At 50.3% G+C, this 25402-nt stretch overlaps 2 protein-coding genes across 3 annotated transcripts; one reads left to right on the forward strand and one right to left on the reverse strand.

Annotated features, from left to right (window-relative positions):
- Positions 1-11: 11 nt before the first annotated feature.
- Positions 12-16194, forward strand: CIAPIN1 (cytokine induced apoptosis inhibitor 1). Of its 2 annotated transcripts, none has more exons than XM_035025133.1 (9): positions 12-92; positions 5002-5184; positions 6002-6154; positions 7462-7538; positions 9219-9387; positions 10762-10835; positions 11671-11786; positions 14863-14944; positions 15472-16194. In XM_035025133.1, exons 2-9 carry the CDS (start codon positions 5028-5030, stop codon positions 15580-15582), a joined length of 939 nt encoding a protein of 312 aa, XP_034881024.1. In that variant the 5' UTR covers positions 12-92; positions 5002-5027; the 3' UTR covers positions 15583-16194. The 2 variants fall into 2 exon arrangements, with proteins under 2 accessions (XP_034881024.1, XP_034881023.1); XM_035025132.1 differs by lacking the exon at positions 12-92 and adding an exon at positions 1826-1986.
- A 6827-nt stretch (positions 16195-23021) lies between these two features.
- Positions 23022-25110, reverse strand: CCL17 (C-C motif chemokine ligand 17). Its single transcript, XM_035025332.1, has 3 exons — positions 25041-25110; positions 23933-24050; positions 23022-23310 (listed from the first exon to the last, which is right to left on the reverse strand). The coding sequence occupies exons 1-3, from the start codon at positions 25108-25110 to the stop codon at positions 23199-23201; spliced, it is 300 nt and encodes a 99-aa protein (XP_034881223.1). The 3' UTR covers positions 23022-23198.
- Positions 25111-25402: the final 292 nt, after the last annotated feature.

Raw genomic sequence — 25402 nt, forward strand, 5'->3', positions numbered from 1 at the left:
TGCCGCGCTCCCGCAGCCTCCTCTTCTCGCGAGAGGCGCGAGGTGCGAAGCCGGCGGCACCGGAGAAGCCGGGAGCGAGCCCCGGGAGGCAGGTGAGTGCTGTGTGAGTGCGGCCCAGGAGCCCGATCTCCCCAACCGTCCCACCCTTGTCCCTAGAGCCTCTTGTTTTCTATTCCCAGTCTTGTCCCGCGGTGGGCACCGAACCGTGACCACCTCCCTGGGGAGCACGGCGGGCTTTTGCCTGGGGAAGGCGGTGTAGGGGACCGGCCGGCCCTGCGTGTCCAGGGCTCCTGGCGCTGTGGCTTCTTGCGCTTCCCGGGCTGCTTCGTCTCCCACGCTGCCGGAATAGATCTGAAGCCCCGGAGACGGTTCGCTGAGGGGGTAGAGAGCCTTGATGACCGGGGTCTAAGATCCGCTTCTGCTTATAGCCAGCCGTTGTGACCTTGGGCCTCAACGAGGCCCTTGAGTTTATTGAGTCCCTTGTCTCAAACACTGGGGGAGCTGAAGTCTCGGTCTTTGGGGGTACCCGAACCCCCCCCAGATTGTAATTTTGAGCCAGTGACTTGCCAGAACCTCCAAAGTGTGGAGTTGGTGTTGTTAAATAACAAACATTTAACCGCGTAACTTTTAAAGATCTAGGTGGCTTTACTGAACTATTCATGAATTGGGCAGCATCCCATCTAAGTAGAGAGGAGGTCCAAAGAGCTACAGTGAAAAGGGTTTTTTTAAAAAGCAGAGGGGGTGAGACAGGGAAGTCATAAGGGGAGAAAAGGATTATTTCAGGCAAGGTCACCTTCCTTTGGGGGACAGATGGGGTCTGTTAGGCAGTTTACCTTACTAATGCTGACCAGAAGAGTCCAGACTGACCCCATAAGATTAAATTCCTGGAGAAGGTTGAAAGTGCAGTGAGGTTAGGTATTAGTTTCTGTTTGGTGATGAAGTGGGCTTAACACAAGTGACTCCATTTTGGGCCTGTTTGCTTCTTTTAATAGTTTAATTGAAAATTTCCCGAACTTGCCAGATCAAAAGAACCATCTAGGATTTGTAGGTGATTTGTAGGATCTGAAGTTTGAGAAAGGCTGGTGTTCATTCTGACATTGAGTGCTAATCTCTGAGTGACTCAGGGAGGTCATGGACTAGGCACTAAACTGAAGTGTAAAGGCAGAGTGCCTCATTGTGATATCTGTCATCAGGGAAGACTTCATATTAATAGGGAGAACTAAGTGATTTTGGGATTAGGGATAACTGATGGCAGGAGCTAAGCATGTCATTCCGTAAATTTTGTGTTTGCAGTGAGACCCTTGTCTTTGTATCTGTTTTGCACAACCCTTATCAACTCTATAGCCTTTTCAAAACATCTTGCCCTCTCCTACCTCGGTGTGGGGGAAGCCCTCCTAAGCCAAAACTACTCTCCAAATGTTAAAATTCCAGATCCACATCTCTGGATTTCATTAAAACACTACTGATCTGTCCATGAGGTTTTGTTTTCTGAGTTCTGTCCACCCATCTTCAAATGAGCCTTTCGTGTGGAAATTCTAGGTCTAGGGTATCCTTCCTGAAACTCCCAATTCTTGACACACACACCTAATTGCCTGGAGACAGTCTTCCATTTCTTTACCTTTGAGTTTCTTGTTTCCTTGTTGACTATCACCTTTTTTCCTATGTGTGCATGTGTGCTTGCTTCAGTCAGTTCATTACATTTAAAATTTCCCTTTCTGATAAGGGTCAGGATTCTCAGAATTTTTTTATGTACCTGACTCAAAAAGATTTGATCCTTGGTTTGAACTGATAACCAAACTTCAGTCTTTTTTTTTTTTTTAGTTTTGGCCCCCTTCATCCTTAAGAGGAGCCAGATGCCTCAAGATTTGATGTTTATTGGGTACCTTTGAAAAAAAAAGTGCATCTCCAGAAGTATTTGCAGACCTCTGCTTTCCCATGGGCGCGTGTGTACAGCAGTGAGCGCCAGCGAGGTGGTTGACAAACAAGGTCCATGACGTGACAATGACTTCTTCAACCCCACCTCTTTTTAGATATGAAACTAGGCTCTGAGTCACACTTCTGAGTATGTCAGCTCAGGCGCCAGACATTTTTTTCTTTCTAGTTTTTTAAAAAGACAGATTGCCAACAACATAAAACTCTGACGATGAACAGTATCATCCTTTGGCTTTTAGATACCTAGAAGAATGTCGTCTCCCGTTTTATTTGGAAAATGCTGACCGAGAGTGGTGGCTTGTGTCTGTGTTTTGAGGGTTAATGTTTAATAAGTGCATTTTATGAGCTCCCTCTTGCCGGAGAAGATTAGTTTGGGGGGGATATGGAACACAAGTCATTTTACATTCTTTGAATGTACTGACACGGTCCCACGGGAGCAGTGTCTACGATGTCATAAAGTGCAGCTGTTGTACTGTGTAATTCTAACAATGAAAAGGAAGCTTCACATCTCTCCCTAGGGAGTCCTCAGCAGGCATGGCTGAGGAGAAAGAATATGTTTTATAGGGACTCTTTGAAGCAAAGGCAAATAAACTGGCCACCAAGAACTAAGAGTTCCCTTAGAACATTATTTCGTTGAGCACCATGTGCCAGGCCCTGCTGAATGCTTTGCATATTTTTATCTCATTTACTTTTTTTTTTTTAAGATTTTATTCATTTATTTGAGAGAGAGAATGAGATAGAGAGAGCATGAGAGTGGGGAGGGTCAGAGGGAGAAGCAGACTCCCTGCCGAGCAGGGAGCCCGATGTGGGACTCGATCCCGGGACTCCAGGATCATGACCTGAGCCGAAGGCAGTCGCTTAACCAACTGAGCCACCCAGGCGCCCTCCTCATTTACTTTTTACAGCAGCCTGGCAAAACATTATTATTCCTACTTCATTGATAAGAGAAGCGAGAGGCTTATAACTGACCCGTGGTCATGGAGCTCCTAAGTAGACAATCCAGTGGTAGACAGAACCCCAGTTCATCTGCGTGCATTAAAACTGCCTCCATTAAGGTTGCCAGAAAGGTCTAGACACCTGGCATTTTATTTTTCTCTGGCCTACAAGTAACCTTTTGCTCCTCCTTTCTTTCATGATGGTTTTTCTGTGAGTACAGTGCAAGGTTGTAGTTGGTGGTGGTGGGCAGGGAGCTTGTCCCTTTCTGTTGTCCCAGGGGAGAACCTCTGCCAGTATCGTTCTAGAAACAGGTCGTTTATTTCTTATAACTTAATGCCCAGCAATCCATATTCCTGTCTTCCCTGACTGGTTCTTAAATGGGACATTGATCCCAAGTTGCTTACCTTAAAGATTGGCGGGAGTTCTTCATCATAGGAGAGTTAAAAGCTTAAAAGTTTCAGTTCTTGATTGTGTGCTTTTTAAGGCTTTAAAAACAATGCAGTGACTAAGGAATCTTGCTTATCTGATAACACTTGGTATCCTTTCCCTGGGGCTTGCATTCAGGTCAGGATAATAAAGAGTGGGCATTCCACGCGGAAGCAAATAGATAGGGTGACTGGTTAAGCGTCTGCCTTCAGTTCAGGTCCTGATCCAGGGTCCTGGGATCGAGTCCCACGTCGGGCTCCCTGTTTGGGAGCCCGCTTCTCCCTCTGCCTCTGCCTCTCTCTCTCTCTGTCTCTCATGAATAAATAAAATCTTAAAAAAAAAAAAAAAAGCAAATAGATCAAAGGCATGATTGAAGCAAAAATGCGGAGGTTTTTCATAGAACAAGGAGGGATTCACTTTGGAGAGGTGGGAGATACAGACGGAGCAGATCATGGAGGACCTGATTCCAGAAGAATGAGCTTTGGTTTCTCTCTAGAAAGGAAGCGTCTTTAGGAACTGGATGACAGAATCAAAGTACTGTGGTATTTAAGGATGGCTGGCTAACTTGGCTGTGTTTTTTAGGCAGAGGAGCCAGTCATTTGAAGTGAATATTTTTGAAGAAGGAAGGGGGTAACAGACATGGCTTAAATTCAGTCCCAGAGTGTCTATGGTGGCATCCTTGTGACCGAGTTAGCAACTTCTGCAGAAGAAAGCAGTGTTCAGCACGAGACTGAGCCATGCTTGACCCGTCTACCGTGGCTTCTGCCTTTATGCCATTTATTAGAGCTGTTTTAAGTCGGGAACTTGATGGCATTAATGTTGAAGAAAGAAAGGAAGAGCTAAGTAGAATGCTATCGCCTGACCTAACTGCATCATGAGCACATTCTATACTCCTCCCTGTCTCAAGTGGAAGAGAAAGTTGACCCATGGTGCTGGCGGTGGGCGGGGGATCTCCAGAGGTTAAAAGCATGGGCTTTACAGCCCCATGGATTTGGACTCAAATTCCAGGTCTTGCTCTATCCCACATTTACTAGTTGTGTGACCCGGCAAAGTCAATGGCTTCGGTTTTCTGTCTGTAAAATGGGAATAATAACCGAGTTTAAGGTTGTGCCGAGGTTCAGCTGGGATAATGTATGCAAGGTGCTTTGAACAGCCTGGGCAATAGTAAATGTGACAGAAGGTCATGGTAAGGACTATTGATCATTGCAGATTCAATGGGATTGAGTTTTCGTATTTTGCTGAAAGGGAAAATAATCATTATTCAACTGGCCAAATTTAAATATGTTGTCTCTTTTTTGAAAAAACATTAAGCTCGTTATGTCTGCCAGTTTATTTGCTGCCTTTGCTGAGTCATACTTTTGCCTAATTAATGTCCTGTATGTTTTATATTGTGCTCAAGCTGAGTTGTCCCAAATCAAAGCAGAAATAATCTTTGTGCCTTCAACCTCCTTACTTGACTGCCAAGTCCAGACTCTCATCAAGGAAGCAGCCTGCCTCATTTGGAAATGCTGGGGTTATGAATTCTTGAGATAATAATGGGTTCATATTTCAGTCTCTCTAGCGTCTACAGGAAGATGTTCTTATGTGGTCAGCATGCCGTGGTGGGAGGTGGGAATTAGGTGGTGATTCTAATCGAATTTGCTGGTACCTCAGGGATTGAATTGTGCTTTTGTCTCTGCTCAGTCCTGACTCTCCTCTGGCCCGTAGGTTTTAGGTCCATCAGCACGGCAGGAATGGCAGATTATGGGATCTCAGCTGGCCAGTTTGTGGCTGTGGTCTGGGATAAGTCATCCCCCGTGGAGGCTCTGAAAGATCTGGTGGATAAGCTTCGAACGTTAACCGGCAATGAGGGCCGAGTGTCTGTGGAAAACATCAACCAGCTGTTGCAGTGTAAGTACCTACCCACGTTGTCTTTATACGGCTGCGGGGCTTGATGGGAGTGCAAGGACTGTGGTTCCTTGATATCTGAATTTTTGTTCCGGGTGGCACACGATGGCAGTGGGCGGTCACCCTGTTGTCTTTCAGTTGAGATACGGTAGACTTAAGAGTGTAGTTGATTTATATAAGTATGTTGTTCCTTATTAGATATCCCACGTTTTTTTAAAGACTTTATTTATTTGAAAGAGCAAAAGACAGAGCACGAGCAGAGGGAGAAGCAGACTCCCTGCCGAGCAGGGAGCCCGATGCGGGGCTCGATCCCAGGACCCTGAGATCACGACCTGAGCCGAAGGCAGACGCTTAACCGACTGAGCCACCCAGGCGCCTAGATATTCTACATTTTTTTAAAAAGCTTACTCTTCAGCTTCCTTTTTTGCTTCTTTTTCTGAACATGTAAAAGGATATTAAGTTAACAAGGCCAAGGGAGAACAGCAGCTTCACTGCGCTCCTGCTACTAATGGTGCTGTAACAGCATTTGCTGGACAGGTAGCTGTTCATCAGGGGTCTTGGGGGGGCTGGGCAGATTGCTGATTAGAATCTTCCTTCTTGGGCGCCTGGGTGGCTCAGTCGGTTAAGCGACTGCCTTCGGCTCGGGTCATGATCCTGGAGTCCCTGGATCGAGTCCCGCATCGGGCTCCCTGCTTGGCAGGGAGTCTGCTTCTCCCTCTGACCCTCCCCCCTCTCATGTACTCGCTCTCTCTCATTCTCTCTCCAATAAAAATAAATAAAATCTTAAAAAAAAAAAAAAAAGAATCTTCCTTCTTTTCAGCTGCCCACAAAGAATCTAGCTTTGACATTATTTTGTCGGGTGTAATTCCTGGAAGTACCGCTCTGCACAGCGCTGAGATTTTGGCTGAGATGGCCCGGATCCTGCGGCCTGGTGGAAGTCTTTTTCTGAGAGAGCCAGTAGAGACCGCTGTAGGTAAGGAAATCCTCATCTGGAAGACCAGAATTTAACAGCCTTGAATCTTTAGGTATGCAGGGGCTGTCATTCGGAGATCCTTCTCCTTGGTGTAAAAATCTGAAGCAGTGCATGTGAGGGAACTGTGATCTTTGACCAACCCAGTACGTAGTAAAATAGAAGGAGACTGCCTAGTGGAAAATGGCTGGGTCCTTTAACGGGTTGAATGGTTAAACTGTCGTACATCTGTACCATGGAAAACTTTGTAACAATAAAAAGGAATAAGCCACTCATTGGTGCAATAACTTGGATCATGCCGAGCAGAAAACAGCCAGTCCCAAAAGGATGCATGCTATGTGATACTGTTCATATAACATTCTTGGAATAACAAAGTTCTAGGGATGGGGGCCAGACTGATGATTGCCAGGCATTGGGAATAGGAGGCAGGGGATGTGTGAGGCTGGAAAGGGGTGGCAGGAGGGTTCCTTGTGACTGTGGGCGTGCTCACAGGCCCCCGCGCGCGTGCGCACACACACAAGTGCCCGTGAAACCGGTGAGACCTGGGTAGCTCTGTGGACCCTCGGTGACCATTCCCTGGGGGGAAAGAGGCGAAGCATCCTTTTTTCTTTTCTTTTTCTTTCTTTTTTTTTTTTTTTAAACTTCCTACGTATCTATAGTGATTTCAAAATAAAAAGTTAGAAAATAACGACTGGAAGTCTGGGAGTGATGAATCGTAATTATCGACTCATGCGAAGCTAAGGGTGGGATCCAGGAAACGAAAACCTCTCTTTTTGGCTCGGTGGTGGGTGAAGCTGCCAAAGAGCCATGCAATTCTGAACTTGTAACCTTTCCCATCCGTATGTGAGGATTGATTTGTAAATACAGTCAGAGAACGAAAGTATTTTGGAATGCATAAAGGTGGATGTGTGGAGATACAAGCTTGTGATATTGACAGTGGACACCAGCGTTCTGTGTTGGGCGCGTAGGCCGTGGGCGGCTGCACACACCCCCCTCTTTGTCAGAACCCCGCAGAGAGAACACCCATGTGCTTTACAGTTAGTTCCTCGGTCTCCTTATCACTCAGTGTTCAGCAGCCCTGGGAAGGTCCTTCCAAGAAGCCAAGGGTGATACGGAACAATAACAATGGAATTGTTATATGATCCTTAAGGGCTTGGGTAAGAGCACTTTGAACAACCAAAGGGATTTGTCAAAATAAAATACCATCACCGTTGCTGTCTTATGGCTGCCTGCCCCAAACAGGATGGAGCCTTTATGCTATTTCCTGGTTTGACCCATAAAGCCACTAATTGGGGTTTTCCTCTTGGCAGTTAACAATAGCAAAGTGAGGACGACCTCTAAGCTGTGTTCGGCCCTGACTCTTTCCGGCCTTGTGGAAGTGAAAGAGGTATGTTGGTCGACCACCTTCTTTGCTGGGATTTGAAAGCTTGGGTGACCCCACCCAGGATCTCTGTCAGTTGATCTGGAGAGAATCAGAGGGGAGTAGCGCCCTGAAAGTGAGGTGTGCTATGTTTAGTGGGCTGGGAAGCAAGCTGGGAAGAGCTTTGTGTGGAGGATACGCGATGCCTCAAAGGACAGAACCTCTGGAACAACTCTCCTTGGAAGAGGCTCCTCACGGGCCCACGGGGGTGGGGGCACATTCTGGTCTCTGTACTGTGTAGTGTTGCCACCCACGGTAGCAGGGAGAGGGCCACACAGGTCCCCTAATGACACAAATCCTAGGTTCAAGTGAAATGCGGGCACCTGAATCGTCCTGAGATACTTGGTGGATGCTGGAGTGTGTTGGGAGAGACTATCCCATTTCTGACAATTCAGTAAAAATATTTAGATTAAATAGAGGTGATTCTATTTCTATATCCTTCTTTGATGTTGAAATTTTCTTGTGTGAGAGGTAAGTGCGACACCATTATAATTGTTATACCACCGATTTGCAACATGACCTAGGGCCTTAGTTTCTTTAGGCCGACTCTTTCTTGTTTTTCTTTTTCGTTTAGGGTTTTCTGTTTTTTAAATCTCAATTAAGAGATGCTCATATAAATTCAATTAATACTGAACAATACAGAATTAGAAAGTGACATTCCAGGCCTTCCTCACGCTTCCCTCCCTCAGAGGAAGTCACCAACACATTTTTTGTGTGTGTGACTGCTCAGACCTTTTTATGTATTTATGGGTGTGTGTATGTGTGTGTGTGTGAGAGAGAGAGAGAGGAAGAGAGACATACTTTTTTAATGTAAATCAGGGCATATGTCTACATTATTCAATCACTAGTTTTTTCTCCCACCTTTAAATATCTTCCACATTTATCCACCTCAGCTCATTGCCCCTCACTCTTTTTTTTTTTTTTTTAATTTTATTTATTCATTTGAGAGAGAGACAGAGCACAAGCAGGGGGAGCTGCAGGCAGAGGGAGAGGGAGAAACAGGCTCCCCACTGAGCCGGGAGCCCAATACGGGGCTTGATCCCAGGACCTGGAGATCATGACCTGAGCCGAAGGCAGACGCCCCGCCCCTCGGTTTTCTTAATGATGTAACAATATTGAGAGCTGTGGAGGGGCTATGATTGATTTAACCATTCCGTAGTTGTTGGACACACAGGTGGCACTCCCCCGTTTTTTTCTATCTTGGCATCTGCTACCTGTTCCCAAGAAAACATTTCCCTCCCTCTATGGTTTTTTTTTCTTTCATTTCTGCTAGGTTTATTGTGGGCGTGCTTCCCTGCTGTAGATTGTGATCCTATTCAGCATGTCTGACTCCTCTTTATATTCATAATCATTACAACCCGTGGAATGACTGGCACAGTGCCTTGTACCTAATAGACAGCGATTTGGTAAACACTTTAAAACTTCCCAGAGGGTTGGCTCAAAGTAAGCACATAGACAAAATGACACTCTCTAGGGTACAGATCACTGAGAAACTGAATGTGAGGCATGAGGTGACATCTGTCATCTCCCGCTATCATATGCTTAATAACACAGAAATGAGTATTTGACGCCGGTACGGGTGGGCATAGTACCACATTATTTTGTGGAAAGAGCGTGGCCTAATCCTTTTGATGTCTCGAATTCCAGCTGCAGCGGGAGTCCTTGAGCCCTGAAGAGATACAGTCTGTCCAAGAACACCTGGATTACCAAAGTGACAGCTTGCTCACTGTGAGCTTCACAGGCAAAAAACCCAACTTTGAAGTGGGTTCTTCTAGTCAACTGAAGCTTTCTCTTGCCAAGAAGACTTCTCTTCCAGGTAGGACTGGCCCGGGGACATTGTTCTGTCCAGGTGGGCCTAGAAGGACATCTTCGACGTTGAACCAGAGAAATAGATGGAGGCAGTGATGTCTCCAGAGGTAGTCCTTCCTTCATTTCTGTCATTTCCAAATGGAAGAATGTTTAATGTTCTCTTGTCCCGGGCATATTCAGATCCAGATGTGAAATAACGTATATTTCACAGCGTATAGCTGTTATCTCGCTCAGCCCCTCCTGCACCAGAAGACACTGAGGCCCCCAGATTCTAGAGGCCTGAGCCACATGGTTTAGCCAACAACGTCTTTCCACGCCCCAGAATTACAACAGTTGTCCTCAGGAGATCTCACAGTGGTGGCCGTGGTTGATAAGAGTGCCCTGCTCCTCTTCTCACGTGTCCTTTCTGTGCTAGTAAAGTCAGCCTTTCTTACTTTGAGGAGCATAAGCCACTTGTAAAAATATTTCTTCTCAGAAAGTTGCACCTGCCCTGTGCTGCCCCCTCACCCCCTCACCTCATCACTATTTCACGATTCCCGAATTGAGAGAAACTGTCCCAGCTCTGAGGTGTGTGAAAATTTGCAGGTACATTCACACTGCTCTGCCTTGCCTGGCCAGCCACAATCTTTAAGAATCCGCTGGAATCGCAGCCTTTGGATTCATGGTTCTGGAATGGGCAGGAAGGGCTCAGAGGAGCAGTTGGCCCGGGGACCGTCTGAGCCTCCCCCTGCAGCAGCGATCTTCAGGGCTACGCTCACCCGCACCCCCAGGCCCATCTGAGGGCCCGCCCACACTGACTCTGGGCTCCGCTCGCAGGGCCCTTCCTACACAGACCGGGTCGGCAGGGGCGAGCGTGGGCGTCCGCTGCCCCCGGCTCTGGAGCTGGCTTCCTCATACGTGGCGGGTTCCCATGAGGCAGAAGCTTTGGCACACTTTCCCGCTTGATCTTCCGGTCTCCTGCAGTAGGTCTAGGGAGGACGACCAGCCCCAGGTTCTGGGGACGGAAACTAAGATGAGGACAGAGCGATGTGGAGTGAAGTCAGGCACGTCGGACAGACTCCTCTGCGTGGCTCTGTAGATGTGGCCCAGATGTCGGAGCCAGTTCCCTCACTTGCAGAATTAGGAGAGCACGTACTCACCTTAAAAGAGTCGTAGCGGGAGTTACTCCACACGGCGCGCAGAGCAGGTGCTTAGCAGATACTGGTGTCCGTCTCTGCGAGGCGACTGGGCCCGGGCCACACCTGCTCCAAGTGGGGGAGCTGGGCCTCGGGCTCCCAGTCCCGTGTGCTCTGCAGTCTCAGGAGAAAGCACGCACGTAGTAGGCCTGTGGTGGTTTCTGCTGCTTTGACAGAGCTCTTTTTCTTTTATCGGTTGGACTCAGTGAAGCCCGCCGTGGACCCTGCCGCGGCCAAGCTCTGGACCCTGTCCGCCAACGACATGGAGGATGAGAGCCTGGTGAGTCGGCCTGTGGTCCGTGGCCTGCGTCGGCGTGGCCTCTGGGCACGTGGAGGTGTAAAGCCCAGTGTTGCGCTCTGCCCGTGGCTGGCAGTTTTGATTGAGAAGGAAACTCCACATTGGTGGCATTTTAAAATCCTTTTCTGGCATCTCTTTTCCCCACAGATTTTCTTGTTCTCACTTCATGTGATATGTTAAAGATTCTGGTGGGCATGTGTGAACCTGAGAAGAGTTTGTCAGCTGAAATATGTTATTGGCTCCTTGGTCCGGGCAAGTCCCTGCACACTCACTGTCTTAAAAGCAGTACTTGTCCGTCTTTGATCAATACCGTCTGTTAAAAAGTTCTTCATTTCTGCAACTGCTGACGTTATAGTCATAGCAAAACAGGTCATGATTCATGTCCCCGTAGAATTTACAGATGAATTGTCCACACGTCTATTGAAGAATTACACAAATGTATATACCGTTATTTGCCTTCTTCTCTGGAACTATATGAAAATATTTTATTCCCTTTCTCACATGACAGCCCTTTGTATATGCAAAGAAATAAATACAACATCTCTCTTTTTGTTCTTCCTGCTCCCTCCCCCCACACACACTCTCGAATTGTCTACACACTGTAAATTACTTCCCAGCCCCCTCAAATTTCATGCATCTTCTGTGGACGTAGTTGAGTTCACTGTGGCGGTCAGCTTGAACGTGGTGATCAGCCCGAAGTAGGTCTGTGGATGCCCTCTTCACACAGGCCGTAGAAACCCGCTACCACAGCCCTTTATTCAGCCTTCTAGCAGCAGAGACCCTGACTGTGTCACTAACTTATTTGAACACTCTCTAGGATCTCATTGACTCAGACGAGCTGCTGGATCCAGAGGATTTTAAGAAGCCAGATCCAGCTTCCCTGCGGGCTCCTTCATGTGGAGAAGGGAAAAAGAGGAAAGCCTGCAAGAATTGGTAAGTGTAATTGGTAAGCAGAGTCTGCCGGGCAGCTCCTAGTGGCTTCTGAGTCTCAAGGAATCATAATACTTGACTATTGTTGAAATATTTATTTTATCGTGAAATGTATCATACATACGGAGGAGTAGATTAATCAGGTACATTTTAAAGAGTAATAAAAATGAATAGCTGTGTACTGATGACCCAGGTTAAGAATCAGAAACATGACTAGTATCTTAGAAGTCACCTCTCCATGCTTCCTCAGCTGCATCTTGCTCCCTCTCCCCACAAAGGTTACCATCCTCCCAAGTTCGTGTTAATCATTCCTGGCTTATTTGATAGTTTACCACCGAGTGTGAAGCTCCAAGTGATAGATTCTTGAGTCGTGAAGGACGGAGTAGGAGGCCCAACCCTGGCGAGACAAGGAAACGTCAGTCCCCTCCATCTGTGAAGGCTCCCAATGATCTTGTGGGCTGGGCGCTTTGAGGATCTCCTGGAGTCCCTCCCAGGGCTGTCAGTAGGGAGAGTCGTGGGAGAGCTCTGGGACCCGGAGGGCATGTGCAGAGGGAATACCGGGCAGGGCTGTGGCGTGCCGCGGTGACTGGGCAGCCAGCCCAAATGTGGCCAGAGGGCGTGGGCTGCCCGGGCTGTTCTGCTCTAGGCCCGCTGGGGCTGGAGCTCTCCTCCTCGGAGCCGAGCACAGCACCCGTGTCCTCAGATCAGCAGCGCGGGGAAGGACGGGAAGGCCGCGTGTTAGCAGCGCCTGGTCGAGATAAGCACGGGACAGGGCCTGGGCTGGCTTGCCTGCACTCGGGGACAAAGAACCGGTGGACGGCGGCTTGGTTTGTGACAGTGGCCGCCGTCAGCCCGTCCGTCTCCTGGGCCCCCACGCCAGTGCGCACGTGCGACTCTGTCCACGGCAGAGCTGACGTCTGGGGGTCCCCCGCACTGTTCCCCTCGGGGCTCTCCTCTTTCTGACCTATATTAGCTTTTCTGGCTTTTGTAGCCACTGCTGCTTTCTTGGTTTTCTGTCTCACTTTGGTGGAGCCCATTCTCCAGTAGCTGCTTTAGAAAGGCTACTTGAGAGGCAAGTTTGGTTTTTTTTAGATTCGTTTTCAGACTTTATGTGGCTAAACATGTCTTTTTTCTATTCTCATAAACGATTGGTCATTTGGGTATAGAAATCTAGAGGCTGGAAATAATTTTCTTACATGATTTCAAAGACATTTCTGTCTTTTTTCCAGATACGAAGGTATCTGAGGCCATTCTGTTTCTTGATCCTTTCTGTAAGACCTCTTGTTCCATTCCAGAAGTTTGTAGAATCTTAATGGAAGTTTGTAGAATTTTCTTTATCCCTGGTATCATTTTGTAATGTATCTTGAATAAGGGTCTGTTCGCATCTTTTGCACTAGCCATTCAATGCAGCTTTTCGGTCTAGAAGTCATGCCCATAATGCTGAGAAATGTTCTTTAATTTTGTATGTGAGTTTTGTCTTCTCTCTTTGCTTTCTCTGTGGCCTGTTCCTCAGATGTTGGGCCTCTTTAATTGGTCCTATCGTTTTCTTTGCTTCTACATTTTCTTTATGCTCTTTATGCCCCAAACCCCACTGTGGTATTGGGCCTCATCCTAAGCCCAACACAGACTAGCTCCAGCTCTCTTCTTTATGCTCTACTTTCTGGGAAGTTTCTACAGGTTTATCCTCCAAAATTTCTGTTGAGTTACTTTATTTCTACTATCATGTTTTTAATTTCCGTGATTCCTTTTTTTTGTTTTGACTTTTTTTTTTTTTTTTTTTTTAGTATAGCGTCCTATTTTTATTTTGCGGGTGTGATCTCTTCTCTTTTCCTTTGAGGTTCGTGATAGTTCTTTGGAGGTTTTTTTCCTCCCTGGATAGTCTCTATTTCTTCCAACTTGCTTTTTTCTTTTTTTAAAGAGTTTATTTATTTATTTGAGAGAGAGGGAGAGTGAGCAAGCGAGAGAGCACAAGAGCATGAAGGGGGGGAGGGGCCGAGGGAGAGGGAGAAGCAGACTCCCCGCTGAGCAGGGAACCTGATGTGGGGCTTGATCCCAGGACCCCAGGATCTTGACCTGAGCTGAAGGCAGACACTTAACCGACTGAGCCACCCAGGCACCCCTAACTTGCTTTTTTCTTTTAGGAGGCTTTCTACCTCCCGGGAAGCTCCGTTGTCTCCATGATTAAGAGGGGAGGACAGAAAGCTGGGAGCCCTGAGCTGGAATTTATTGACTGTGCTTTAGTGGGGAAGCCTGAATGGGCTTGTGGGGGACACCGCAAAGTCAGCACCTTTGGGTCTTTCCCTTTGGGGTGGTTAGATTTCTCAGAGAAGGGTCTGTCGGGTGCTACCTGTTCCTTTGGCGGTTTTGGGGTGTGATGCAGGTTGAGAGTCAGCCACCTACTGGGTGGTGGCTACCTCCCCACCTGCTCGGAGTTGGGCTCTCCTCAGTTGGAGTCACCGCTCCCCCCCTCCCGCTACGGTTCCCAGCGCTGTGTTGACTGCTGTCTCCTTCCCCATAGTCCCTTTCTTTGCAGGTTAGGTCTTTACTGAAGTTTCGGTGAGACCTCGAGAGAAAGTAAAGTAGACGCCTGCAGTCTGTCCTCTTAACCTGAAAACCTCAGTGTTGGTATTTTTGCACTCATTTTATGGACAAAAAAGGTGGTAAAAAGTTAACTGGTGGTGTGTGGGCTTGCTGAATCATCAGTGTTTTTTTAAGTGTGAAAGTTGCCAGCATTCACAAATCAGGAGATTTCAAGTAAAAATCCAAATTTTTTCTGTCCTTAGCTTTGGAAAATGGAAACACGGGGTCTGCTTCTCCCCACAGCATTAATCAGCTGAAGCTGAGTAGTGGCCAGCCTGTGTAGACAGGGCATCTCCCCTCTGGGTCTCCTGTTGCCCACCACTCTGTCTCCCTAAGCAGCCTCACGCGCTTACCTTGTCAGCCTGGCCCTGTGGGTGTGTGTGAGTTAAGACGTCCCGGTGTAAAGAGAGCCGTTTTAGGGCGAATTTGGGCTCTGCCATGGACTTGGAGCCCCTGGGTGGTGGCAAGTCTCGCTCACAAGCGCCTGATTTTCCCCCAGCACCTGCGGCCTCGCGGAAGAACTGGAAAAAGAGACGTCAAGGGAACAGGCGAGCTCCCAGCCCAAGTCGGCTTGTGGAAATGTAAATATCTGGGTCGTTACTCAATATTCACAAAACCCCCCGGTGGTATTGGGCCTCATCCGAAGCCCAACACAGACTAGCTCCAGCTCTCAGTTACTGCCCAAATATTTTAATAATGGGTAAATATGTGAGAACGTGTATATAGGAGAGAGGTCATCTCCTGGGAGGGGGTTAGCGTGCTCATGCCCGTAGGGGAGGCTCCTGTCATTTATTTTTGGCCCCATTCTTCCGACCTTATAGTGGCCTGATGCCGTTCAGCCAGTTGGCTGAGCTCGGCTATGATTTGAACTGCTCAGAATACAGAAGCACAGTCTCCTTAAGGAGCTTCTCTAGACCACTGCTTTTCATAAAACCAAAGCTCTTAAAAACTCTTAGTATTTGGGTTTCAGTTGGACCCACAAATGCAGCCAGCCATTTCCATCAGGCCACTGTGGCCATGTTATGAACTTAGGGGTCCCTTTCTTGCCCGTGTATCTGGGACGCGCGGACACTCAGCTTCCCTGGGTGATCGTCTCTTCTCTCGACAGTGCTACCTGGGCGACGCTTTCCGCTGTACCAGCTGCCCCTACCTCGGGATGCCGGCCTTCAGACCTGGGGAGCAGGTGCTCCTGAGCGGCGCCAACCTCAGTGACGCCTAGGAGGGGCCCACACGGTGCACGTCCGCTCCTCCGGCCGACCCCCGTCCCTCCAGTCCCACCGCTGTGGTTCCTCCCGGCTCCTCTGCATTTGCTCGCTCTCTGCCTGAACTCCATTTGCAGGGAGCGTGCTTGGTAAACAGAGTGGAGCGGGCCCTGGGGTGCAGTGGTGGGTGGTGCAGCTCCGTATCAAAAGACCTGAGTGTCACGGGGCCTGCTTACTCCGAGTGGGGGGACCTGTTTCTCCATCTCATGTTAGGGCGCGCGTCCTGAAGAGGCCGCTCTCCCGACGTCAACGCTGCCCTGTCACTCCGAGCCCAGACCCCCTGGAGTATTAACGCTCGTGACAAAGAGGGCCCCCGCCCCACTTCCGGGCTCAGCAGTACCACTAGTGGTCTTCCAGAGGGGGCGGTCCCCTCAACACGCCGTTGTTGGTGACAGGAGTCACGTGTCTCATGGCCTCCTCGGGGCACCGAAGGACTCACCCACTGGTTGCTGTGATCATACTCCGTGTCCCTCTGTCCCTTCCATCCGCACCTCACCCCTGTTTTACTGTATTATATCTGTCTTGTGCTTTCTGTTCATCTACCGTTATTAAAGTTGTGTACTTCAGCACCTCCGCTGTGGAGAGCGGTGTGGCGTGGGGGGGGGGGGGGGGTGTCTGACACGGCCATCTGAGTGCAGCTTGGACCACGGAACTTTGTTGAAGAGACGGTGTCACACCAGTGGGGCCAGTCCTACACTTAAGGATCAGTGCCTCTCCTCATCTACTTGAGAAGAGACCGGGTTGATAAGGATTTAAGGGAAGCAGGACAGAAATCAAACAACAATAAATCTCTCTGACCAGGAGACCTCTCATTCTCTTTGTTACTCACTCACACAGACTGGAATTGATCTTGCCAAATAGTCGGAGAGATCGTATGGATTTAAGAGACCAGGATTTGGGTGGGTACCTGGCCGGCTCAGTCACAAGAACATGCAACTCTTGATCTTGGGGTCCTGAGCGTGAGTGCAATGTTAGGCATAGAGATTACTTAAAAAAGGGGCACCCGGGTGGCTATTGTTAAGCATCTGCCTTCGGCTCAGATCATGGTCCCAGGGTCCTGGGATGAAGCCCCACGTCGCGCTCCCTGCTCGGCAGGAAGCCTGCTTCTCCCTCTCCCACTCCCCCTGCTTGTGTTCCCTCTCTTGCTGTCTCTCTGTCTGTCAAATAAGTAAATCTTTAAAAAAAAAAAAAAAATGCATCCAGGATTGAGAATCACTGCCCTAGAGAAGTTCTTTTCCACATGCACCAGAAGACAAGCTAAAAAATGGTATTTGTAACAGCAAGAACCTGGAAATAGTCCAAATGGCCTTTGACAAGAGGATGGATGAACGAGTTGTGACGTCACATGGTGGAAAATGGTGCACCGTGGCTGTGCCCATCGGTGTGGGGGGGCCTCCCATGGACAGCCACCAGAGCGAATTTCAGGAGAGTGTGTACACGGTATGTTAGCCTTCCCAGAGAGCGCAAGGTTTGGAAACACAGGATGCATCAGCGGGAGGGATATATATTATATATACTATGTATGCACACACACACGTGACAAACTAAAGGAAATCAAGAAGAATGATAAAATGCAGAAACAATTGTCTCTGGAGGTTGATGGGAAGATGACATTCTATTAAGGAGAGGAAATGGGGCTTCTAAGCGGAAGGTTCTGTTTATTAAGGTGGCTGCTGGCTATACGGGTGTTTATTCTATTACCGGTTTGTATACCTTACGTATACATTATCTACTTTTGTATTTATAAGAAATTTCATTAAAAAAAACTAGGAAGGGGTGCCTGGGTGACTCAGTCAGTTAGGTGACCCACTTGGTTTCGGCTCAGGTCATGATCTCAGAGATCGAGCCCCACGTCAGGCTCTGTGCTGAGCGTGGAATCTGCTTAAGATTCTCTCTCTCCCTAGGCCCCTCACCCCCACCTCTCTCAAAAAAAACCCTAAAACAGAAAAAACTAGGAAAACCCACACATAGAACCCTGCGTGTTAAGGAAAATGCCTGCTAGCCCAGAACGCAGTCCTGCACCTCTCTGACACGAACCTCTAGGAAATAGTTGGCACAAGTTAAAATTCCATTCAAAATTGTAAAAGTGGAACTGACGCTAATCCTAACAATAACAAAGCAGATGGATATTATCTGTGGCCAAAAGAACTTGCTGTGGATCACACATGAATGAAGTAGAGCGCAGAGACACAAGAGCTCAAGGGCATGATCCCTAAGGCATACAGAGGGAAGGATTCCTGTGGCAGAGACCCCATATGGCAGAGCTGAGGCTAGACGCGAAGAAACATAAAACCCCAGAGGGGAAGTGGCCGTGAGGGAGAGAGCACTAGGAAGAACAGAGAGTGCTAAAAACAGGGGCAGCGAGGACAGGAATAAGAAAACGAACCAAAATGAGATGGACATGAAGAGAGAAAAAGGAGCAGCGAGACAACAATTAATCACAGAAGGTAAAAGAAACAGAGTATCTCAGAATCATCATGGAAAGAGACAATTCCAGGAAGTTTCCAGAAAGCAAGCAAGGACTTATGTGAAGCTTGCCCCCCTTTTTTGAAGTCAAATTGACATAACATAAAATGAGCCATTTTAATGGGAATGACAGTGCATCTGCAATGTTGTGCAATTATCACTTCTGTCTAGTTCCAAACGTTTCCATCACCCCCAAAGGCAGCCCTGTACCTGGGTCTCTACGTTGAAGGCAAAAGTGGCACAGAACGTTCCATTCTAAAAATAACTGTTTTCCGGGGTGCCTGGGTGGCTCAGTCAGTGGAGCGTCGGACGCTTGATTGCGGCTCAGGTCATGATCTCGGGGTCGTGGGACCGAGCCCCGGGTCCCGCTCCGCGCTCAGCAGGGAGTCCGCTAGATTCTCTCTCTCCCTCTGCCCCTCCCCCCGCTTGTGCTCGTGCGCTCTAAATAAATAAATAATCAAACAAATAAATACAATCTCTTTTTAAAAAAAATAAGCGTTTTCTTAGCTGCGGTCCCTGGACCTGTGCCGGCGGCGGGCGGCGCGATCTCCAGGAGGCGCTCTTAATGCTCAGGTTCCCTTACCTCCGAAACAAGGTGGCGCTCTCCGTAACTGCAATGAAGATTTCCGTGGTCTTGGAAAGTTGCTGGTTTGTGCTTGTGTTACCCTCTCGGTTCCCTCAGTCTGTCCTTGCTTCCGCGGCTGTCCCGTCACAGTGACAGACCTGGCGGGGACCCGGGGCGCGCGCGGTGGGGACAGCGCGGCTCTCACTCCCCCGGCTGGACGGCGGGCTAGGGACGCGAGGCTGCACGCAGCCCTTGGCGGCCTCGCTTCCGGGCGGGGCAGGTGCGCGCCGATCACGGGCCACCCCGCCCGCGTCTACACCTGTGAGGAAGCCCGGCAACAACCCGGAAGCTGCTCAGGCTCAGCGGGGCTCCGAGGCGCTAAGTCCCTCCCTCCCTTTCTCCCTTCTCTCTGCGTTGACCATCCCTTAAACATTTTGTCTTGTACGTTTCGCCAGTTTTCAAATAGAGATGTACTGTAACACAGCTGGATTCGTGTTTTGCATTCCGATCAGCTCTAGTCTTCAATACCTGAAGTGTTACAGCTGTGTTGCCCCATTCCTTCTCTCCTCTGCGCTCCCCGGAGGGCTTCTCTCTCCTGAAGGTGATGCCCAGCACACCCATGCTGCGTCTGTAGCGTCTCTCTGCAGAAAAGGGCTTATGTGAAGCTTGCCTCCCTTTTTTGAAGTCAAGTTGACATAACATAAAATGAACCATTTTAATGGGAACGACAGTGCATCCGCAATGTTGTGCAATTATCACTTCTGTCTAGTTCCAAACATTTCCATCACCCCCAAAGGCAGCCCTGTACCTGTCCAACATCTGGGCTTTCTCCCCCATCCCCCCTGCGCCCAGCAACACCCATCTGCAGTCTGTCTCTGGGCACTTGCCTGTTCTGGGCGTTTCATATGAATGGACTCATGCATGCAGTATGTGACCTTCTGTGTGTGGCTTCTCTCGGCCTGTGTTCAAAGTTCATCCCCCTGTAACACCTATCAGTACTCACTCCTGTCTGTGGCTGAATAATATTCCATTGTATGTACACGCCGCTGTGTATCCACGCATCCCCTGATGGACATTTGGGCTGCTTCCATCTCTTGGTTATGGAGGACAGTGCTGCTATGCACATGGGCATATATGCACTGAGCATGCCCCCCCTTTTTTTAACGATCAAAAAATTTCATTATAGAACTAGTAAACATTTCAATCTAAAGGTGGAGGGATGGGCAAGGGCTAAAACCTAGTAAACTAGGGAAACATATTTGTTACATATATGAGAGACAAGTAATTAGTCTTGATTAATAGGTAGGTTTTACAAATCAATAAAATTCCAGTTCAGTGAGGAGGAAACTGCAGGTTTTCTCAGACTCTGATCCCCTACGGGCAATGTGGGAGCAGAAAAGCAGCAGACTATAAGCCCTCATTCTCTTGACTGGGCACATCCTCAAGCCCATTAGAGAAGGGTCCGATTTCATCATTTTAGGGAGAAACAGGCCCAGGAAGGTGGAGTGATTGTGTCAAGACCCCACAGCCAGTCAGGACCAGAGCAGATACAGGGCAGGTCCCTGACCCCTGTGTGAAAATGTACCTGTGGGGTTTTAGTTTATGTAGGGGACTGCGTTGACAGAGAGAGGTCAGTGCTAGTCTGATTACTGACACTTCCCAAGAGAAGGGGCCATGGGCCACCACTCCCGGCAGAGGAGAAAACAGAGAGGTCAAGCTTTTATTGGGGTCCGCCTGGGAAAAGCACCGCCGGGCAGGGGAAACTCCTGAGGGTGGGCTTCAGTGAATAATTCCGACAGGCTTTGGGCAGGGGGCCGCCCTAGTGGTCTGGTCCCTGGCCCCAGGTGATCTGGGGCAGGGGACACAGTGGTCTGCGGTGTGAGTTACAGAAAGGGGGCGTTTAGGGGAATGAGCTCCAGGTTGGTTGGAGAGTCTGCCGTGTGATTTTCGCGTGCCTTCCAAAGCTGGAACGCAGGGGAGGTGTAACTAGCTTCGGCCATGGCTTCAGCACCGTCATGACTGGAGGCCAAACGGGCCAATACGGAATCTAAGAAAACACAGCGAGAAGAGCCCTGGCGCGCTGCTCCGGGCGCTAGCCACGTCGCGGCTGGAATGGGCCGCCCTGTTCGTCCCAACAGCGTTTTTGCTTCTTCTCTTCATCCCGCTAACCCCAGGCAGAGTGTTGGTGGTTTCCGGGCCTCTGCTCCCCCGGGAGAAGGGCTGACCTGCTGCAGACGCCCAGATCCGGGGACCCGCGCAGCCACCATCGGAAGTGGGTAACCCGGCCCCCGGGGACGGCACGGAGGAGGCGGGGCGCCTAGGCGGTCAGGCACCTCCCGCTCGATCTTTATCGGGTTGGGGGGCCGACGCGCCCTCTGGTGGCCAAGCGCAGAGCAACTCAGTTCTAAATTCCACTTAAAGACCAAGCTTGAAGCCCGATTTTCACGGCATCGGCTTCTCCGGGATTTCTCTTTCTCTGTTCGTGCCCCTCGTGGGGTTCAGCCGGAGGCTGGTTGATGTAGATGTGTAAATCACATGTCCACTATGCACAAAGCACCCCCCCCTATAAATGAGTCAGGTACTGAGTCGCCTGACCCAAATACCAGCCCCCCATGAGCTCACCAGTGAGACAAAGGTGCAGGAAGTATAGTAAAGGGGGCAGAGTGTGGTAGAGGTGAGGCTGAAGCCGGAGGGGGGAGCTGGCGGAGGGTCAGTGCAGCTAAGCTGAGCTCCGAAGGGGGTCTGGATTTCAGTCGAAGGAGGGGACGCCCTTTCCAGGTGGGAGGGACAATGTTCTCTGTTCTCTGGTCCCTGCCTAGTCCTCTTTCTCGCCAGTCAGGGGAGTCCCCAAGTCGCGATTCCTTCAGGTGGCCCCTTTTCAGAGGGACGTAGTGGCTGCTCCCATCCCCTGCATCTTGTCCCCCCACCCCACCCCCTTACAACCTGATCATGCTGTTAAATATCCTCACAATTCTCCACGAAGCTGAACTCCTCTGAGCTTACAGATGGGCCTCTGAGGACGATTTCACTCAGACAAAAAGGGTTTGCTTCTTTTAAAATGCTTTGCACATGGATGAAATTGGTGTCCTCTCGAGTGTCTTTAAGCTCAGGACTGCAAAGGTGAGGGATCCGGGCCCCAGCCCTTGTTCCCCCTTGCTGTCACGGGAGCTCCTTCTTGCCTCCCTGTGTTTGGAGATCGTCTTTCCTCCACTCCCCACCCAGCCCCACCCGTGGATCCAGAAGAACTCAGACGGAGCTGCCCCCAGGATTCCGGATCCAAGGCAGTTGTTGGAGGGATTCTCCTCGGGATCAGGGCCGGGGAAGAGCCCACCTATGGTCGAGGGGACCCTGGGGTCACAAAGAAGCCAGTTCACCATCATCAGCCTCATTATGATTGTTGTTTGTCCTGTTTTATTCCTGCTCCTACTAGAAAGAGGGCTTGGGTCCGTCATCTGGCCTGCAATAAGACGACTGACCACAAGGGGGCAACAGGAGGCAAAACTTTGCTGAAAATAACGCGTAATTGGCAGTCCTCTCAGTGCGGATCACAGAATCCTGGGAAGAGAAGGACCCCCTGCCCCTGCCGCCCAGAGTGCATCCCAGAGAGAGAAGCCATTGCTGATCAGGAGAGTGAGACAGAACTAGAATCCAAAAACCCTGTTTCCCCCACACCTAGCACACTATGGCTCAGGCCCTGACTTGGGCTTGCTCAGAGGGGTCTGGGGGTAGGGAGTCCATAACCTCCCCATCCCCCATCCTTTTTAGCACTTAGGCTGTGGGGCGCTCAGGGTGGTTCATGGAGCTCCCCTCTAACGGAGGAGCCAGGACTGACAGACCCGCACAGCGGTCATCTGGGAGAACAACCCCATCACAGTGGGCTGCCCTCCGGTCCCTAAGAACAGGAGGAATCAGAGCAGGAGAGAGAACCCGAGGGGCAGCTTTTGGGGAAGGCCTCCTGGAGGCTGGGCTCATCCCACGGACACCCCCAGCTCCCCAGCCTGGGCCTCTCTCACCAGGACTGTCTCTCACCCCTCATGTGTGGTCTGCAGTGGCCATGTCCCCCTCTCGGCCTCAGTTTCCCTTTCCGGCCTGGACAGGGCAGGACCAGATGTTCTTCCAGTGTGACAGGCTGGGTGGCCAGAACACACTGACCCAGACTAAGGTAGGAAGAGAGAGACTTTTTTTTTTTTTTAAGATTTTATTTATTTATTTATTTATTTGAGCGAGCACAAGCAGAGGGAAGAGGCAGAGGCAGAGTGAGAGGGAGAAGCAGGCTCCCCACTGAGCAGGGAGCCCGATGTGGGGCTCCATCCCAGGACCCCAGGACCATGACCTGAACCAAAGGCAGACGCCTAACCAACTGAGCCACCCAGGTGTCCATGAAGGAGAGACTTTAATCTGGGCTCTTTCTGCTATGGTTCCAGTCCAGAAAAGGGGGCAGGGGTCCCCTTTGTCCTTGTAGGGCCTCCCCTGGACTCAGGCAGCTCGGGGTTGGGGTAGTGAACACTGAGGCTGGAGGTCTCCAAATGGTCCAGGCAGAAATCAGGATTCCTGGAGCCCAGGGTTCCGCATGCTTTTTAAATATCTGACTGCCTTCTTCACCCTCCTGTTCTTGGGATCCGAACAGATGGACTTGTCGTGGACAGTTACAAGCCTACATGAGAGGGAGGAACCCGTCAGCGGGTGTCAGGGCAAGAAGGCCTTCCGGAGCCCTGGGATCAGCCTTGCTCTGCACTGACCAGGCCCCTGAGGCCCCAAGAGGAGCACCTAAAGTCACACAGCACCTCGGTGACAGATCTGGGACATCAGGCTTGTCAGCAGTGATCTTGACTCCCAAGGTCCCTGCCAGTCCCTCCCGGGGAGCCAGGACTGCGGGACGTTCTGCCCACCACTTCAGCTCGCTCACTTCCACCGAAAGCCTAGGAACTAGGGGTGCCCAGGAGGCGCCCAGCTCAGGTCCAAGCTGTGGGAAGTGACCACACCGGTCACTCTGAGTGCCGGTGTGACATGGGGCTGCCCTGTCTCTCGGGGCCTCAGTTTCCCCATAAATCGGTGAAGAGGTTGAACCTCATGGCCTGGGGCCTTTTGGGACTCCCAGTGTGGGGTGCAGGAGCTGCCATGAGGAGCAGCGTCGGGTGGGAAGGGGGCCACGAAGGTCCCGCTCTCTCCTCTCCCCAGTCAGTGGCCCTTCTGGGAGCTCTAGGGGCCGCCTTCTCCCAGACTCAGCTCCTAGGGGCACGGCTGGGGGGAAGGGGGAGGGGGCCGGGCACACTTACACGATGGCTTTCTTGGGACACTCCCTTGAGGTCTTGTACCACATTTTCAGCCTTTTGAGAGGAATGGCTCCTTTGAAGTACTCTAGGCAGCACTCGCGGCCCACATTGGTCCCTCGTGCTACGGAGAAAGGAGGCAGGAGCGGGTGTGTCCGTGAGCGTCGTGTGTGTGTGTGTGTGTGTGTGTGTGGACACATTCGTGTGTGTGAGGTCTCTCTGTGTGCTCTGGGGGGCCCTGAGTGCACACACTCAAATACCAGCCCGGAACCACCCAAGAATTTCCTCTGGGCCAGGCTCTGGGCTGAGCCTCTGCCTGCAGGAGATCCTTCAGCCCTCACGGTGCACCCAGAGACAGGTACTACCACGACCCCATTTTACAGATGATTACATGGAAGCCCAAGGTGTGAAAACACTTTCCTGGGCCTCAGCTTCCTTCTCTTTGCACAAGAAAAAGTATCCAACACTTGCAAATCGGCAAACCGGTGATGCGTGGCTTTAATTAATGCCACGGCTCGAGTGCTTTCTAAGAAGCCCCCAACTGTCCTCCGGCCATCGCGGGGGTATAACTGGGTTGGACTAACTCACAGAGCTACCCTGAGCTGCGTTTTACAGAAGTGAGAGCCATGGGTGAAGGCTGTGGCGCTGTGGCCATGTTCCCACATTGGCTGTCTTATTTCGGCCTTTCTCTTCCACCTGCGGATAGACATCTCTCCCTTCACGCGCTCCGGGAACCAGCGCTCCTGCCTTCATGCTGATGTCCTCGGTGTCGAGAAAGACCCGGGAATAAAACAGACGCTAACCAATGCTTCCGAGAATAGGTCATGTTCCACTGTCAAAACCCAGCCCAGGTCATTGCCTCTCAGTCACTGCAGAGGGAGACGGGCCAGCACTTTGCTCCTCACTGAGCTGAACCCCAAGCTCTGGGGTGGCATCCTCCTCCCCATGCCTCATCCTTTTCCTTTGAATGCCTCCCTCAAAATCGTACTGCTGCCAGCCTCCTCGTCCCTGGAGGAATAGCTGGGCTGTCACTAATGCATAAATAGTGGGCATTGCAGCTTGAACTTGGTGCGCCCACCCCTCCTGACCCAGGCCACCTCTCCTCGGCTCTCACCTGCATGCGTGACCTGCAGAGAAGCCCCCAGGAGGAGTGCGACGAGGAGCAGCATCTTCAGGGGGGTCATAGTGACAGGAGCCCAGGAGAGGACCTGTGAGTGTAGGTCCTTCTGCTCGGGGGGAGGTGAGGATGGCAGCCGAGTATGGAGGTGACCTATTTAACCTCTTTGGGGATCTTGCCCCACCTCCTGTCACCTCCCCCATACATTCTTCCCTACACCAGTGGAATCTGAAGATTTTGAGATGATTCAGCACAAGTCCAATCTGGGAATGTTTGTGGCTTTCCAGAGAATGGACACTCCGTTGGGGACAGAGGTGGGGTATGTGTGTCCGGGGGCCACGACAGTGACATACTTCTCC

The sequence above is a fragment of the Mirounga leonina genome, unplaced genomic scaffold, assembly GCF_011800145.1.
Source record: "Mirounga leonina isolate KUSES-001 unplaced genomic scaffold, KU_Mleo_1.0 Mir_180, whole genome shotgun sequence".
NCBI classification, from domain to species: Eukaryota; Metazoa; Chordata; class Mammalia; order Carnivora; family Phocidae; genus Mirounga; species Mirounga leonina.

What these genes read in the sequence shown, in the direction of transcription:
- CIAPIN1 (XM_035025133.1), top strand. Translation starts at nt 5,028, where the DNA reads ATGGCAGATTATGGGATCTCAGCTGGCCAGTTTGTGGCTGTGGTCTGG. An exon ending in CAAGAAGACTTCTCTTCCAG is followed by an intron (nt 9,388 to 10,761) that starts GTAGGACTGGCC and finishes GGTTGGACTCAG; the next exon opens with TGAAGCCCGCCGTGGACCCT. An exon ending in AGGAAAGCCTGCAAGAATTG is followed by an intron (nt 11,787 to 14,862) that starts GTAAGTGTAATT and finishes ATTTTCCCCCAG; the next exon opens with CACCTGCGGCCTCGCGGAAG.
- CCL17 (XM_035025332.1), bottom strand. Translation starts at nt 25,110, where the DNA reads ATGACCCCCCTGAAGATGCTGCTCCTCGTCGCACTCCTCCTGGGGGCT. An exon ending in TCTGCAGGTCACGCATGCAG is followed by an intron (nt 24,051 to 25,040) that starts GTGAGAGCCGAG and finishes CTTTCTCCGTAG; the next exon opens with CACGAGGGACCAATGTGGGC. An exon ending in TGTCCCAAGAAAGCCATCGT is followed by an intron (nt 23,311 to 23,932) that starts GTAAGTGTGCCC and finishes CCTCTCATGTAG; the next exon opens with GCTTGTAACTGTCCACGACA.